The sequence below is a fragment of the Solanum stenotomum genome, unplaced genomic scaffold (genome assembly GCF_019186545.1).
Source record: "Solanum stenotomum isolate F172 unplaced genomic scaffold, ASM1918654v1 scaffold1705, whole genome shotgun sequence".
Taxonomy (NCBI): Eukaryota; Viridiplantae; Streptophyta; class Magnoliopsida; order Solanales; family Solanaceae; genus Solanum; species Solanum stenotomum.
Genome location: NW_026024360.1, coordinates 1 through 18,005, shown reverse-complemented (window position 1 = coordinate 18,005; position 18,005 = coordinate 1). Strand labels below are relative to the sequence as shown.

At 33.9% G+C, this 18,005-nt stretch overlaps 2 protein-coding genes and 1 long non-coding RNA gene across 4 annotated transcripts in view; 1 reads left to right on the top strand and 2 right to left on the bottom strand.

Annotated features, from left to right (window-relative positions):
• The window catches only part of LOC125850442 (putative late blight resistance protein homolog R1B-16), a 69,001-nt gene extending 64,958 nt beyond the window's left edge, over positions 1 to 4,043 (bottom strand). For both annotated transcript variants that reach the window (XM_049530296.1, XM_049530294.1), the window contains exon 1: positions 2,515 to 4,043. In XM_049530296.1, coding sequence (XP_049386253.1) covers positions 2,515 to 4,032 — 1,518 coding nt within the window. In that variant the 5' untranslated portion in view covers positions 4,033 to 4,043. The remainder of the gene's footprint in view (positions 1 to 2,514) is intronic.
• Positions 4,044 to 11,633: 7,590 nt separating this feature from the next.
• On the top strand, positions 11,634 to 14,960 carry LOC125850448 (uncharacterized). Its single transcript, XR_007444803.1, has 3 exons — positions 11,634 to 11,743; positions 11,944 to 12,014; positions 14,370 to 14,960. It is a non-coding gene; the product is annotated as an uncharacterized LOC125850448 (long non-coding RNA).
• Positions 14,961 to 15,214: 254 nt separating this feature from the next.
• On the bottom strand, positions 15,215 to 17,830 carry LOC125850449 (putative late blight resistance protein homolog R1B-16). The gene is made up of 2 exons (XM_049530297.1): positions 15,323 to 17,830; positions 15,215 to 15,244 (listed from the first exon to the last, which is right to left on the bottom strand). Exons 1-2 carry the CDS (start codon positions 17,828 to 17,830, stop codon positions 15,215 to 15,217), a joined length of 2,538 nt encoding a protein of 845 aa, XP_049386254.1.
• Positions 17,831 to 18,005: the final 175 nt, after the last annotated feature.

Here is an 18,005-nt window from a genome sequence, read left to right as displayed (position 1 = left end):
TGTGCTGGATTATGTGTGGACGCTAGCCGTCATGAACTTGCTGCAGTAGTCAAATTCAAACAAATCCTCGTGAGTTTAAGAGCAATTAAGGGAAAACAAGCATCAATTAAAAAAGGCAAACTGAAACAATACCATTGTTGTGGTTACAGGCACATACTTGATTCACCAATCCTGTATTGAACATATAGTTTGAACATTAGATACTCAAAAACAGAACATATTTAGGAGTTTGTTTCTACTTACTGTGATAATGAGGTCAATACGGTCGCATCCTTCAATATCTTTGACTTCTTCCTTGATTCTCACTGCTGAAGCCTCCAGAGATTTGTTTTCACACCAAATCAACTTAATCTGTTTCAGTGTTAGAATATCTGCAAAGGTAAGGGGGATCTCCTTGAGCTGGTCACACCTTTCTATAACAAGTGTTTTGAGCTGGGGAAAGGATTCCTCCAAGGCATCCCACCTTGAGATATTTAAGCGCGACAGTTTCAAGCACTTAAGGTTATGGAATATGATATCTCCAAGGCACCAATCTCTGCTTTGAAAAAAATTGTACGGTTCCAATAATTGGAGACACTCTAGGCTTGGTAGTCCCGCAATGAAGGAAACCAGGTTTTCTATATCAATCCCACATAGTACCAACTTCTTTAAATTTGAAGGCAATTGTAACCCAGATACAATGTTGGGCCTCTCAATGTAAAGGAAAAGATATTGAAGCTGGGTAAGATTCTCCAATGTGAGACAAAATAAATCTGCCGAATTTTTACTGCCCCAATATTCAAAATCGATGTTCAGTTTTTGAAGATTAGGACACCTCCTTGATAACACATCCACCTTATCCCCTTCATCAATTCGAAATTTTACATACTTCAATATCCTCAAATTTTCCAATTCAGAGGATCCTTCAAAGAGCCCCTGATTATCCTCTTCCAAATCAAATTTAGCATTCCAAATCTTAACATGCCTTAATTTTTCCATCTCCCAAAAAGACGCTGGTAACTGTACATTATCCAAATAACCATTTACAATTAAAGTTTCAAGACGGGGCAGATGTGATTCTGGATGAAAATAGAATTTCTTTGCACAAACTGCGAGGTATTTCAGGTGATTTAGTGGTTTAAATGTAGCTGACGACAAATAACCCACTTCATGGGAAGTCAAATCCAAGACCTTAAGAAGTCGCAATTTAAGAATCTGACAGAAGGGAATCCCATCAATTAACTCTAGGTCATTTATCGTTATCAGTGACCTCAAGTGTTGGTGGAAAGGCTTCCGTGTTTTGGATACTAGAGATGCAAACTTGGAAACCTCTTTAATGAAACTGAAGCTCACTCGACTTTCCTTCCATTCAAAAGGTTGAAACTGGCTATAATGCCCCTTCACTGCCAACATAAACTTTTCTTCTCGACTCTTCTCCAAGCAAAAGTGAAGCACTACATCATGAACCTGACAGTATTTGACCTTACCATTATAACTTCTTTTTGAAACCATTACCACGTTACTGTGAATGAGATCCATCAAGTAACCTTCAGCTGCCTCTTCCATCAATCTCCCAGATTCAATGTTCTGCACGAGTCCTTCCGCAATCCATAGACTTATCAATTCAGATACTGGAATTATTGCATCCTCCTGAAACATCCCCATATAAAGAAGACAAGGCTTTAAACAGTCGGTTAAGTTATAGTAACTCAACTGCATAGTTGAAAGACTATATCCTTCCGACTCACAATCAAGATAGTCAAATAAAGAATCTTTCACCTCATTCCACCAAGATTCTTCCATTTTCCTTTTTTTGATTATTCCAGCTACCAAGACAACCACTAGAGGCAATCCTTTGCATGTTTCTGCAACTGCTTGACTCACATCTTGTAGTTCAGGTGGGCAATCTTCCTCTGGAAACACTTTTTTCTGCAATAATTGGCAACTCTCTTCTGTTGTGAGGAACCGAAGAGAATAAGGATCAGTATGGTACTTGACTTGCTTGCCCACTTTCTCAAGTCGAGTTGTTACTACTATTCTGCTTCTATTTCCGAAATCTGGAAAAGAAAGCCTTAAGTCATCCCATGCCATATAATCCCACATATCATCCAAAACAATGAGATATCTCTTGCCCATTAAGCTTTTCCTCAACTCACCAGCAAGGATGTCATCCTTGTCTCCCTTGTCCTTGGAACCGGTAACTTGACTCAAAATCTCTTGTAATAGCTTTCTCCGGTTATATGTTTGAGAAATGATGCACCATGCTCGAACATCAAAATGACAAACAATGTTGTCAATATTGTACACCTTTCTAGCAATTGTTGTTTTACCTTGTCCCCCCATGCCTACAATGGGGATTACGTCTAGCTCATTTGCACCTCTAATCAGATACTTAATCATTATTTCTGTGTCATTCTCAAAACCCACTATCTCCTCATCAGTCACTAGATTGCTATGTTGAGTTAGCTGGTGTTTAAATGGTGCTACTGCATAGCAAGGCTTAAGAGCAACTTCTGTTGACCACATCTCAGTCACCTGCACATTAATTTGCTTGATCTCTTTTAAGATTGTAGGAAGTGAGCAAAAAATATGCCAAAACAGATTGTTGTGAGCAAGAATAGAGTCAATGGCAACTTCAGCTTCATGTGCCAAATTGATAGTACGCCTGTGAAGATCTTGAAGAATTTCATGTTCATGGTGCACCTCGACAACATCTCTGAAAATGGATGATAAAGATGACAGATCCTTCTCTAAAATGGATGTAAGAGTTGATAGCTCTTTCTCCAAATTCCCCAAAAGAGATTTCATCAGGAAATCTAAACTAAATTTACATTTCGACATCTCATTCAGTTTCCGTATAATAGAATCCAGAAAGGTCCATCCACCAACAGTAGGAAGCTGAGATGGAGTAAACGTTAAGGATTTGTAGTAAGTTTCCACTTGTGCCTTCAGATCTTCAGTTTTCTCCAATATCTGTATCGAGCAACGACTTATTTTGCTAGTGTCATCTTTGTTTATAGAGCTAGGAAGAAGCTTTTCTATGACATATAGAGCATAACCTGCTATAACTCCAACTTTTTCCATAACCTCATTCAACCCGTTACCATTAATAACATGATTTGACACATCAGCATCAAGGAACACCAACAAGAACTCTATTGCCACATCAATATTTTGAGCAGAGACATCATCAGGAAAGTTTTCGAGCTTTTCTTTTCTGAGATATATTAACAATTTGTGGAGATGATGAGAAAATCCTTTTGGTAATTTCTTGTCTTTGAAAGTTCTTGAATTAGTAAACTTTGAAGCCTTTAGTTCACTAAGAAAAATCTTCTTCATTTCCAGCTCCACTAACACAATCAAGAATAATAGATAAGGAGGTGTATTCAAGAGATCCTCATACTCATCCACATCCTCATCCTCATCTATATCATTTACAAGATTAGACAAAGCAAGACACAAATGTCCCACATTGTTAGCCATGAACTGAATTCGAGTCTCCAAACATTCCAGCTTCTCATGGTTGACGTAACCATTTATCTCTGTAGCATATAAATATGTCAAAAATCTCAGTTTCTTTTGAACAACTTTCAGTTCCTTTAAAAATCTGTGTATTTCATGGTTTTCTTCAGGAGGGTCAGACCTAGCCCTTTCCAGGCCGAACAACAGTACATCATTTAGATTCTTTCCGGCGTAATCCATACATTCTAACATATCAAAATCATTCAACTCATAATTGTAACTTAAAATGGTATTACGTTCCAAGAATTCCAACAAATGTGATTCTAGCCTTTCTAGATTAAGGTTAGTTTTACATTCATCTGGAATCCCATCCAATACCCGGTGAAGCACTGCCATAGTCGATTTGGCATTCTTTGTGTGTTTGACTAAGGACTCACGAAAAAGAACATGATGATACTTTATAAAGGTTCTCAAAATTCTTAGCATCATTTCAAGTCCCTTAATTTGATCAATCTTGGTGCTATCCAGATTACCTCCACTCTTGATCCTTCTTAGGTGATTTAACATTTCCTCAATTTCATTTTCAGCCATCTTCTCTTGAAAAATTCCTGCAAGTTCACCAACTCTTGGAATTAGGTTCATTAACAACATATTTATTCATGTCTTTCATATCTAGTGTTTATAGCTATATAAGTTGATGCCTGAGAAAGATAGTACATTTTATGTACCATTTTCATCTAACAAATGGTGCATATTATCAAAGAAAATCATATTTCACTCACTTTCATATGGTCACTCAACTACTAGTCATTTTCTTTAGACAAAAGAAAACTAATATCAATGTGTGACGCTAATGATGGAGGGCGGACCTCTAAGAGTTGGTCAAAGAAAAGGATTGACAAGCATTTAGGTTGGCAAAGATGTTAGTTGAAATCACACATAGGAATTGCCCAAATAGGGGAAGAAAGTAAAAAAAAAAAAGTTACAAATGCATAACACAGTTCACTACACTTTTGAGATCGACGATGCATATCCCAAAAGCTTGGCTCTGACAAGATGGTCATTATCATTACTTATTTTTAGATCTCAAGAGCATCAAATGTGTGTCTAAACTGTGATACAAGTCGAGAAATTAAAACAAGTTTCATCTAAAAGAGGGAAAATGATTTTCCTCACTTATAAAAGGGAATCATTTTCCTTACAATTGTCGTAGCTTTTATGTTCACAATACTTGCTTTAATTAATACTTAGGTATTATAATATACTAGTATTTAGGCACACGTGTTGTATGTGCACCCCATGATAATGAGTATGAACTATTAAAAAATCACATAAAAATTCTTTAAAATTGTGTTTGAGTTAACAGTAATGTTAAAGAAGATAGAAGAAAAACTGGCATGAGAAAGGGGACTTTTCCTTTTACTTACCTTGGATACCCGATTTTCTATGGTAGGAAGAAGATAGTATTTTTTGAAGACCTGGTGAAGAAAGTTATGAAAAGGATGATGTCTTGGCAAAATAAACTCTTATCTTTTGGAGGAAGATATATTTTGATATCACATGTTTTGCAGTCGATACCTGTATATCTCCTATCAGCCCTGAATCCCCCTAAAAGAGTTATAGAACATATTCATAAAAAATTTGCAACTTTCTTCTGGGGTAATACATCAAGTCCGAAAAGAAAACATTGGGTTGCCTGGGAAGCTATGTGTTTACCTAGAATTGAAGGAGGCTTAGGGTTTAGATCACTACATGATACATCAAAGGCATTGTTTGGAAAACTATGGTGGAATCTAAGCACAACTAGATCACTATGGAGTGCTTATATGGTAAACAAATACTACAAGAAACTTCACCCTGTCATAGCTCAAGCAAAAGGTAGTTCACCTGTTTGGAAAAAGATGGTGGAAGTTAGAGAAGAACTAGAACATTTGATTTGGTGGCAACTTAAGGCTGGAAATTCTAGCTTCTGGTTTGATAATTGGACTAAGCAGGAGGCCCTTTATTTCGTGGACAATGAAAATGTATTGGATGAGGAGGTAGAAGTGAAACAATTCATTACAAATGGCTATTGGAATGTGCAGAAACTACAGGAAGTCTTATCAGTAGATATGGTGCAGCATATACTTGATAACATCAGCCCACAACTAGTCAATGTTGATAATGACACATCATGGTGGATGGGAAATTCAAATGGAAAGTTCACAGTCAAATCAGCATGGAATGAATTAAGACGGAAGCAGGAGAAAATACAGACCTTTGACTATATATGGACTAAAGGGTTGCCTATAAAGATTAATTTCTTTTTATGGAGAGCATGGAAAGGAAGAATACCTACTGACGATAATCTAAAAAGGATGAAAATTAGTGTGGTATCAAGATGTTGGTGTTGTGAGGATCATAAAATAAAAAGAAACCATGTCACATATTTTTCTAACATCTCCAATAGCTACTAAGCTATGGAGACAGTTTTCTTCTTGTGCAGGTTATAACATTGAAGGATTGCAACTGCAACAAGTCATACGTAAGTGGTGGACAACTAATCAACCCCCACAGCATTTTCAAAGCCATCCCAGCAATCATTATGGAAGAGAAGGAATTCTAGGAAGCATGGAGGAGAAACTACATATAATAGAATGGTATCTCCTCTGTTCCAAAAGATTGGCCATCAATGATACAAGTGCTAAGTAATTACCTATTATATCATTGTTCGACACATTGGAAGAAACCAGAGAATTAAGATAAATACTGATGGAGCAAGCAAAGGGAATCCAGGATTGAGCTCTTACGGGTTCTGCCTAAGGAATGATAGAGGAGATATTGTTTTACTAAGTGAAGGTTCAATTCAGAGCACACCTTCATTATGCATAATAGTCTACCTTCAAATAAATTGTGGAATACTCTCTTATCATAATATTAAAATGAGTGGAGGATTGTTGGACTTTAAGCATTATATTTTAATCTTATTTTAAAGTGTATAATTCAACAATGAGAAATGTCAAATGTCTTCTACACGTATGTAGATATATGATGTGCAACATTTGAGTTGTCCTTGATGACATTATATGCCCCATTACTCACATGAGTTAATGGTATAATGTGGCCATAAACTTTTGTAACCCTAACTCATTATCTCATTATTCTACCTTGTTATGATTGTAACTTATGTAACTCTTGGGATATTCATTTACTCAAATTTACTACACATTATCTTCCTATTCATTGCAAGGAAGAATTCCTCACTATAAATAGTGTGGTCTTACTTTGTATCTGGTATATGAGATAGAGTGTTAGCTAAATATGAGAAGTGTTGTATTGTGTATATAATGAGTTAGTGTAGTGAAAGAGAGAGTTGAGACAAATAATAATATTCTAAGTCTTCAACTATAATCACTATATAAAAGAGAGTAATTATATGTTGAAGAAGGTGTTTTTGTTGTGGAGCTTTGAACTCTTCAACTAATCTGGAGTTGCTTGAGTTGTACAGTGTTGTTGGGTTGTTGTATCCTGGAGGGGACAAGTCAAGAGTGATACTGCTGGATCGGTGTAGATTATGCCACAGTGGGCTTGAATTTCCTTTAAGAGAGCGAGATAGCCGCGCCTCAGCCTAAAGAATAATTTATTCATTTTTGTCATTTTATTTTCAACTGTAATTTGTTATATTTGTGGTATAATACACCAACAATTTTAAGGAGATTAATGCTTTTGTTACAGTTTGAAAAAGTGCGGATATCAAGATAGAATTCCAATAACCAGGTTCAATAGGAAGAACGAATCATATGATGACTTGCTGTGAAATGCACTATTGTTAATTTTATTCAATCCCTATGATGTGAGTGCATTTATCCTATAATTATTTGTAGAGGTTGAGTCTTTGAACTCTTAATGAAAGTCTGTATCTCGTATGAGTGGGGTGTCAAATTATAGGAGCACCCTTGACAGATTTCACCTATGTGAGTGTGAAAGTAGGCCGCTTTCTATGAGAATGAGCTTGTTCTCAAAAACACTCATGAAATTGGGATAGCACAAGGCCGTAATGTGCTGGCTATTAAAGCTTATGTCAACACCTTGATTATTGTGTGTAAGCAGTAATACTTTATTTCCCTTATAAGCAGTCATAGTTCAAGTCTGAGACCACTACAGACTCGGGAGTAAAGATTATTGTTTTACTAAATGAAGGTTCAATACAGAGCACACCTTCATTATGCATAATAGTCTCCCTTCAACTAAATTGGTGAACTCTCTTATTTTAATATTAAAATGAGTGGGGAAATATGACCTATGGGGCGACTTGTTATATTGGTACAGAAGAAGTCATTACTAATTTTATCAATTTACCCTTAAAAATTTTCTTGATATTTTATAAGCGAATGTGAATACTTTAAAAAAAAATTAATTGAAAGGGTAATATAAGAAAATTTTAATTAATGCTTTTTTGATTTAGTAAGGTGAACAACTAATAAGGGACAACTATTTTTAGTAAGATGATCAACTAATACTTAGGCTTAATTTACTTTTAAAACTGGCTCATGGGGGGGGGGAGTATTATTTAAGTAGGTGTTTGAACATGTGAGAGGTGAAATTCCAAATTTTCCAAAATTTGATTTGAAAATTTCATATTATGATTTCACAATTTTCATATATAAAAATTGACCCATAACTTTATATTTTATAAGAAAAAAGCTATTTATATCTATCAATCACTTAATTATTTCATGTATAAACAAAATGTATAATTGATATTATTGTTCTTACCAACCTTTGAACCATCTATATCAGATATAACCATTACTCTTACCAACCAAATTTTTTATTTATGAAATATAAACATGATGATATAGTTATTAATGATATTGAAAACAAACGACTCAAAGTAATTAACAATGTTGAAAAACTGAGATGGAATACAGAACTTCAAGGATTTGTTGGAGGCATAATACATACATATATTCTTTAACTTGATATTCATGCCTTCTAACTTTGGATGTGCATAAATAAGCATTTAACTTGTATAAAATTAAACAATGCATAGAAGAAAAATCACATTTTTACAACAAAAAAAAATAAGGGCTTTCTAGCTAATATACTAGTAACAATTAGTTGAGTGGACTGTTTGAGAAATCAACTTTCTATCCATAGGAAAAAAGTCATTCATGAAGAAGATGACTTACAATGAAACCAACTTGTAATTCTGTCTTCTCTTATACCTCTTTAGTATCTTCAATTTTGTGATCCAATCATAAAAAGGAGCAAAAGAGATGATAATTAATATTGAAAGCAGGTTTCATCAAGAGAAAAAACAAATATTATGAGGTAAAAATAAAAGAGTAATAATTCTCAGATCTGGATTATGTTCCAACAATGAAATTGGAGGAAGTTTATTGAAATGAAATGGAGGAGGGTTTAAAGGAAGAAGGAAGAGATGAATTGTAGTACTAGCAAGTTGTTTTAGGTGGTATTTGTAACGTAGCTTAATAATACAGCTACTCTTTCCGTCTCATTTTATGTTGCACCATTTGACTTAATACACTATTTTAAAAAAAGACTTTTGAATTTTGTGGTTATAAATCATTTCATTAAGATTTGAAGTGAAATTATTTCTAATTATAGTAAGTTGACATTCTTTTTGGGACGGACTAAAAAAGAAAATGTGCCACATAAAATGGGACAAAGGAGGTATATTATTTGTCTTTTTCTAGGAAAATACACTAAAATCCCCCTAAATTATATATAGTTCAACAACCGTCTAAACAATGAACTTCTTGTTCAACCTTACTATGCATGTAATGTATAGAACTCAATCCATTTTGTTGATCTTTCCCCATGAAAGATTTGAATGATAGAACAAGTACGATAAAACATAAAAATTTACAAATTTGGGGTTCGTTTAGCTAGAGAGGCAATATGAAATTATGGTAGGGAGTCATATTGATATAAAGTTGAAGTTTTGATTGGACATGCAATTTTAATTTCTTAAATTGTATTTTTTGCATAAACATGAAAAACCAACAAGCTGTGAAAATCTTCAAATTTACTCAAAAATATGCATTCTTACCAAATGAGCAAACTATCATTCATAAATAAGATATCGGAATATCCTAAAGTGCCATTAATGAATCATATATCTTCATGTTCCTTTTATAAGTAAATGTTTGTGATTATCAAATACATATAATCTTATAAAAATCCACTATCTCCAATAGCAGTAACTAGCTATTCATGCAATCATTTTGCATGGTACGAACAATCTATTCACGACAAGCATGAGTTTTTTTATGCAAAATTTAAAATGATGAATCTTTTTTTTTAAAAAAATAATATAAACTTAATTATGTGTCAAATTTTACATTTAATATAATTTAAAATTCCAAGTCATTCTCTTTTGAAGAATTTGGGATTTGAAATCATAATTCAAAAGCGCATGTTTAAATATTGATTTGAAATCATGACTTTAATCATACTGTATATCTAAACGCAAACTTTTAAGTGAAAAGAAAGATATATAGTGCATATTTAGAGACATAAATGTTAGTTATAACAAATTAAATGGAACATTTATTTAATGCTATTTTTGAAGTTGTTACCTTCTAAACTTTAATCATGAATATGACCCATGAGACAATATTGGTACAAAAGAACTCTACTTTTGGTTATTCTTCAAGCAGGCATATGGACCATGAGGTAACTTGTCAAGTAAATGAAAGGCCATGAATTAAAATGCTATCTTTTCAACACCATTTGGCATTTTGAATCGAACTCCACTTTATTGCTTGAGAGATTCGAACATTTCCTGAGGTAATACTCTTTGTAAACAAATCCATCAGTTTAATTTTCGAATATGAGTTAATTCCCTATACGGTCATCCAAGTATTGATCTCACTAAAGTCACGATAGAATTTTTCTTCCATATATATTTAATTTACCTTTAGTATTTTATACTGCTAAAATATTATGTTTGTTAGTTGATGATTAATGAAAGGTGTTATATTCAACCAGAAAATAACTTCAGTAGGTATTTCCTTAAATGAATTTTGTGTTGGGTATGTAGCAAGACTTAATGGAAAATGGAGGAAAGATGAAAAGAGAGGAACTTGAAGAGTTGAGAACTTGAAAAGTCTTTTTATGCTTTATTTAAAAGGCATTTGTCCCTCATCTGTGGTGGAAAGAAAAATATGAGAGTTTAAATATAGAAGCACTCCTATTAATTGTTAAAAGAGTTGGAAAGAGGGACCTCCCTCGCGCCGTCGTCGTCGCTCGCTGGGCTTCGGAAAATGATCAAGAGATTATTTTTTGGACAAAGTTTGTTTTAATTATTTATTTAATTAATTAAATTAAATGACCAACGTTTTAATTAGTTAATTAACCGATTCAATTAATTAGTTAATTGACCCGACCCGACTCGGATCCACGCGCGACCCGTTTTATTTAAATCTTTCCCGTTTTATTTGAATTTCTCACCGTTGGAAGTGACTGTTCTAAAAGGTTGCAACTTTCAGAAACAACCATGACCGTTTGAAAGGTTGCAAACTTTCATGAATGGTCGTGTGGATTCTGAAAGGATTGCAACCTTTCGGAACCAGATCCTCTTGCCTATAAATACATTGATTCCTCGGACTTATTCCTAATGAATTTTTCTGATTTCTTCTTCTTCTTCTGCACAAAATTTCTTCGTGTACTTTACTGTTGTAAAGTGGTTCGCTGACACCAGAGTTTTGGGTATCAATACACTGGTGATTGAGATCATTCTATCCTGGGTGGACATATTTCAAATCAAACCTCGGATACTAGAGGGGAATAATTTCCTTAAGGGAACACTGTGCATTCAGTGGGCTTGATCTTTTTCTGATTCTGTTTTTTCAGATTGTGGTACGTTTTTTACAGATTTTAGTTTTGTCAATTAATTTCTGTTCTTTTATTCTTACTTTTTTATTAAGCTTTAGTTACTTCATGATTCTGCAAAGTTTATTGAAATCAGTAATTCTGATTTTTAAACACATATTGCTAACATTTTGCAGGTGCTGCTTAGAAATTAAAGGGGAAAATACAAATGAATAAAACAATCACACATGCAAATGGGGCCTATGAGGTGACTTATCAAGCAATAACAGAGTCACTTGTCAAGTACTTTACAATGCTCTTTTACAATAAATGATAAAAATAATAATTACAGAATGTGCAAAGACTTTTTGAGCCCAAATTTTCCTCCTATGTTTGATTAGATTATTATTCTACTATAATAGAAGCATGAGAAGCAGCTTAGTATCAACATGTTAGCTTCTTGGAAATAAATTCTCACCTAAGGGTATATCTTCTTATCAAATAAGTAATTTAGAGCATTATCCATATTCCACGTGGCTTTCAAACATACACTTCTTCATTTTGTTCTGTAGAACTTTAAAGAACAATTGCTATGTTTTCTCTCTTTGATCAAATTCTCCTCACTTCTCATATTTCTCATAAAATACACCTTGAAGTTTTATCCAATTTTTTTTTTTTTGTTAGCAATCTGTGGATGACTTTGTTTCCTGATAGCTGTTCATCAACATGCTTGCTTCCTAGACAAGGATACTTTGGTAAGTTACTATCTAATTCTGCTTTATACTTTGCTGTGAATGCTTATACAATTTGCTTTGCGAATTGTGCGTTTCATGATTTTTTCCCTCTAATTCCTATTGTGTCCTTTTGTTGATAATGCAGTACTTTTTCAAAGCTTTATTTGCCCCTTCTTTTGTACCTTTTTACAATAAATCCACTGGTACATATTGGTAAATATATTAAAATATGAGGCTTTTTTCAATGCCTTAAAGGCATAAAAGTGTTGATGTTAGCACTTACTAAGACCCACACGTCCCATCAATAATATTTAGTATTCTTTTTTTTTTGGAGACATATTTAGTATTCATTTGTAGTTATTTTAGGCTTTCTTTGTTACTGTGTTTGTGTTTGAGATCATGTAGAATAAAATTTAATATTTCATATTTCATTACTAAGGCTAAATTTAAATGATAATATGATTGTTCATTACTGATATTTAAAAATAGTATTAAAAAATTATCGACACTTTAAAATTTTATTAATGTCACATAAATTAGGATAGAAGAAATAAAATCTTGAATAACTTCTCAAGTTTCAACATGCATGCTTGTAGCCAGGGGTAGTTTGGCAATTTAAAGTTTTCTTTTTTTAAAAAAAATTGTCTTTTATCACTTTATATATATTAAAAAATTATGTAAAAAATATTATAAATCATAATAATTAATATCTTCAAAATATTTGAAAATATATAAAAAGATTTTGTTAACTCTCAAAATTTCATCTATGCCACATAAATTGGGATAAAGAGATAGAGATATTATATAAAATACATAAAATATATTATAAATCACAATAATTGATAACTTAAATATTAAAAAGAATTTATAAAAAAAAAAGATTGACTTTTGAAACTTCATTTGTATCACATGACACTTAAGGCCTAACTCAATTTTTAAAATTGGCTCATTAGCGGAGCTTTATTTAAGTAGGTGTTTAAACATGTGATTTCATCAAATAATGAATTGAAATCAGCATTTGAACATATAATTTTATCTCATGATTTTAAATAATGAGATGAAATCTCAAATTTTCCAAAAATCTTGATTTGGAAATTTTGTATCATGATTTCACATTTTTAATATACAAAAATTAACTAACAAGTTTATATTTTGTTAAAAATAAATTATTTTATATCTACCAATCATTTATTTCTTATTTAAACAAAATTTATAATTGATATTATTATTTTTTACCAAAATTAGACCATTTATATCAAATATAATAATTACTCTTACCAACCAAATTTTTTATTCATGGAATATAAAGATGATGATCACTACAAGTCTACAACAAAAACATCTATTAGCGGCAGTAAATAGTGATAAAGCTTTTATCGACATTAGTTAATTATCCTTAGATCTAATGTCGCTATTGGCTTTAGAGACAGTTACAAAGATTGTTTATTGCCTCTAAAAATACATATTTTCAACAGTTAATCTATTGTCGTTAATTAATTGTCACTATAGATCATTTCTGATTTAATTTGATATAGTTATTAGTGATATAGACCAACAAACGACTCAAAGTAACAATGTTGAAAAATTGAGATGTACTGAACTTTAAGGATTTGTAGTACGTCTTCACTTTTACCTTCGGATCTTTAGTTTTCTCGAATATCTATATCGAGTAAATAATTTCTATACTTAAAATTAGTTTTGCATGTGTTACATAGAAGGTTAAAGAAGTAAAATAATGCATAGACATGTTGACCCCATGTTTACTGTACTAGTGTCTTGTGTTACTCATTTTTTTTCATTATTCCCAAGTTATCTTATCTGCACAAAGCGAAAATTGCCACATATATGCCTTTTTTTAAAAAAAAATGGGAATCAAATGGGATGATTTCCGAACAACTTATTATATCGTTCACCTCACATCAAATAACTCCTAAGTTGAGTGATTTTACTATGTAATTTCACGTACTCAAGGATTTTTAGGCACTCCTATTTCGTTAACCAAAGATTTCAGATTTGGATTCCAATAAAGATATATTTATGAGATCACTATTAGGTGAAACTAGAAATAAGTTTATTGAAATGAAATAGGAAAATGTTTAATAGAAGACGTAAGGTCAAATAGATGGGTAATATATAATTATTATCCTCAACAAAAATAGTGATCAAATGACTTGCTGAAGGAACCAATGATTTACCTCCCTAGAGATGACGTTTAGCCCTCCTTGCTTGTACTTATCCCTGTGGTGCACTTGCCTGGACTTTGAAAGTCGACATGGGCAATAAAAATCTTTAAAGACCCTCAGGTTTCCTTTGAGTATTTCCTGATATTCGGGGTCTTTCTTAGTATTCTGAAAGTGTTCAACAAACTCACTACAGAATATGTGAATTCATTGACAAAGGAGGCAAATGTCTTATCATGATGGATGATGCTTGGATGACAGACGTTGTGGATTCCGTCATGAATGTTTTCCCCAGAGACAGAAAAGGCCACCGAATCATGATCACCACTCGTGACTGATGGACGTGTTAGTATATATGACAATGCTTTCGAAAGTTTCCAATTATATTGTTGGAAAACAGAGTTTTGTGCACGTTAATAACAAAAAAAATCACTTAGGAAGGTGAAGTTTGAGGAGTTAGCTGATGGTGGTTTCATCTCTGAGGTGACTGACGAACACATACGCTATACTGTCGGAGATTTCAAGCTACTGCCATCAAGATACAAAATTCACATGGGATATATGTGCAATGCACGTGTCCTGAAACTAGTTATAGAAAATAAAAGGGGAAAACAACCACCAAGTTACAAAAGCAAGTGATGATATTTATATAGGGCATCACAGTGGAAGAGCATCTGAAACATACTGGAAAAAGAGAATCAAGGCATAATCCTTCCCTTCCCAGTAGGAATGAGTCGTCTATGTCGAACAATAAGAAAAACCTTATTAATCAGTAGTAGTGTCACAAGGATGGTTGTTTCGGCTAATAGACTCCAGCATAAGCATGGTTACAACAATTTGCTAAGAGTCAACTCGGTCCATGCTGTTTGTGCTTTTGCTGCAGTTTTCTGAACAATTGTCAAATTCAAACACATCCTCATTACTTTGAGATTGACATGGAGCAATTAAGAGAAAGCAAGCATCTTATCCGGAAAAAAACATAAAGGAACAAGAAAAGAAACTGAAAGACTACCATGTTGTTGTGACAAGTACATGCTTTACTCACAGCTGCTTTGGATTTCCTTGCCTATCCTGTATTAAACATATTGTTTGCACGTTAGATGCATATAGATACTCAAAAACAGAACATAGGAGTTTGTTGCTACTTACCTTGATAATGAGGTCAATACGGTCGTTTCCTTGATTCTCTTCAACATCTTTCTTAATCCACAGAGCTGAATCCTCCAGAGATTTGTTCTCACACCTAATCAATTTAATTTGTTTCAGTGTTGGAATATCTGCAAAGCTACGGGGGATCTCCTTGAGGTCGTCACACCGTTCCATAACAAGTGTTTCAAGCTGGGGAAAGGATTCCTCCGAGGCATTCCACCTTGAGATTTCTAACCATGCCAATTTCAAGAACTTAAGGTTATGGAACGTGATATCTCCAAGACACCAATCTCTGATTTGAACATGATCCTGGTTGTGTAATTGGAGATACTCCAGGTTTGGTAGTCCCGCAATGAAGGAAATCAGGTTTCCTATACCAGTCCTTCTTAGTACCAACTTGTTTAAAGTTGAAGGCAATTGTAACCCAGATACAATGTGGGGTCCCTTAAAGGAAATGTCAAGTATTTGAAGCTGGGTAAGATTCTCCAATGTGAGATGAAAAGAATCTGCAGAATCTCCATCAAATTCAATGAGAAGTTGTTGAAGATTAGGACACCTCCTTGATAACACATCCACCCTATCAATTGGAAATCCAACAATATTCTTTAATATCCTCAAATTTTCCAATTTAGAGGATCCTTCAAAGAGCCCCTGCTTATCAAATTCAGCCCCAATCTCAACATGCCTTAATTTTTCCATTTCCCAAAAAGATGCTGGTAACACTACTGTATTTGTCCAATTATTCTTCACAATTAAAGTTTCAAGATGGGGTAGATGTGATACTGGATGAAAATAGAATCTCTTTGCCGAAACTGCAAGGTACTTCAGGTGATTTAGTGGTTTCAATGTATCTGAAAACAAATAAAACACGTCTTGGGAACTCAAATCCAAGACCTTAAGAAGCCGCATCTTTTGAATCCAAGACCTTAAGGGAATCCCATCAAAAGCTATTTGGTTCATTATCAGTGACCTCAACGGTTGGTGGAAAGGCTTCCGTGTTTTGGATCCCAGAGATGCAAATTTGGAATGCTCTTTACTCAAATGGAAGTTCACTCGACTTTCATTCCAATCAAAAGGTTGAAAATGCCCCTTCACTGCCAACATAAACTTTTCTTCTCTACTCTTCTCCAAGCAAAAGTGAAGCACTACATCATGAACCTGACAGTATTTAACCTTACCGTTATATTCTTTCTTTGAAACCATTACCATGTTACAGCTAATGAGATCCATCAGATAATCTTCAGCAGATTCAATGTTCACCACGAATTCTTCCGCTATCCATAAACTTACTAATTTAGACACTGGAATTATTGCATCCTCCGGAAACATCCCCATATAAAGAAGACAAGGCTTTAAACGAAGGGGTAAGTTATCAAAACTCAATTGCATAGTCGCCAGACTATATTCATCTGACTCACGATCAAGATAGTCAAAGAGAGCATCTTTCACCTCATTCCACCAAGATTCATCCATTTTCCTTTTTTTGATTATTCCAGCTACCAAGACAACCACCAGAGGCAATCCTTTGCATTTTTCTGCAACTGCTTGGCTTACATCTTGTAGTTCAAGCGGGCAATCTTCCTTTGGAAACACTTTTTTCTGCAATAATTTGCAACTCTCTTCTGTTGTGAAGAATGGAAGAAAATAAGGATCAGTGTAGCACTTGACTTGCTCACCCACTTTCTCAAGTCGAGTTGTTACTACGATTCTGCTGCTATTACCAACATCTGGAAAAGAAAGCCTTAAGTCATCCCATGCCATACAATCCCACATATCATCCAATACAATAAGATATCTCTTGCCCATTAAGCTTTTCCTCAACTCATCAGCAAGGATGTCATCCTTATCTCCCTTGTCCTTGGAACCGGTAACTTGACTAAAAATCTCTTGTAATAGCTTTCTCCGGTTATATGTTTGGGAGACGATGCACCATGCTCGAACATCAAAATGAGAAACATTGTCACTATTGTACCACTTTCTCGCAATTGTCGTTTTCCCTTGTCCCCCCATGCCTACAATTGGGATGATGTCTAGCTCATTTGTACCTCTAATCAGATACTGAATCATTTTTTCTGTGTCATTCCCAAAACCCACTATCTCCTCATCAGTCACTGGATCGCTATGTCGAGTTGGTAGGTGTTTAAATGGTGCTACCAGATAGCAAGGCTTGAGAGCAACGTCTGTTGACCACATCTCAGTCACCTCCGCATTAATTTTCTTGATCTCTTTTAAGATTGAAGGAAGTGAGCAAAAAATATGCAAAAAAACATTATACTGAGAAACAATAGAGTCAATGGCAATCTCAGCTTTATATGCCAAATTGATAGTACGTCTCTGAAGATCTTTAGGAATTTTATGTTCATGGTGCACCCTTGCGACGTCTCTGAAAATGGATGATAAAGATGACAGCTCCTTCTCTAAAATGGATGTAAGAGTTGATAGCTCTTTCTCCAAATTACCTAAAAGAGGTTTCATCAAGAAATCTAAGTCAGATTTAGATTTTGTCATTTCATTCAGTTTCCTTAAAAGACAATCCAGAAAGCTTAATCCACCAATGGTGGGGAACTGAGATGGAGTAAATTTTAAGGATTTGTAGTAAGTCTCCACTTGTGCCTTCAGATCTTTAGTTTTCTCCAATATTTGTAACGAGCAAAAATTTATTTTGCTAGTGTCATCTTTGTTT

Excerpts from the sequence above, each read along its gene's own strand:
- LOC125850449 (XM_049530297.1), bottom strand. The coding sequence starts at position 17,830 with ATGACAAAATCTAAATCTGACTTAGATTTCTTGATGAAACCTCTTTTA. Across the intron at positions 15,245-15,322 it reads GTATTGACCTCATTATCAAG|GATAGGCAAGGAAATCCAAA; the intron begins GTAAGTAGCAAC and ends TGTTTAATACAG.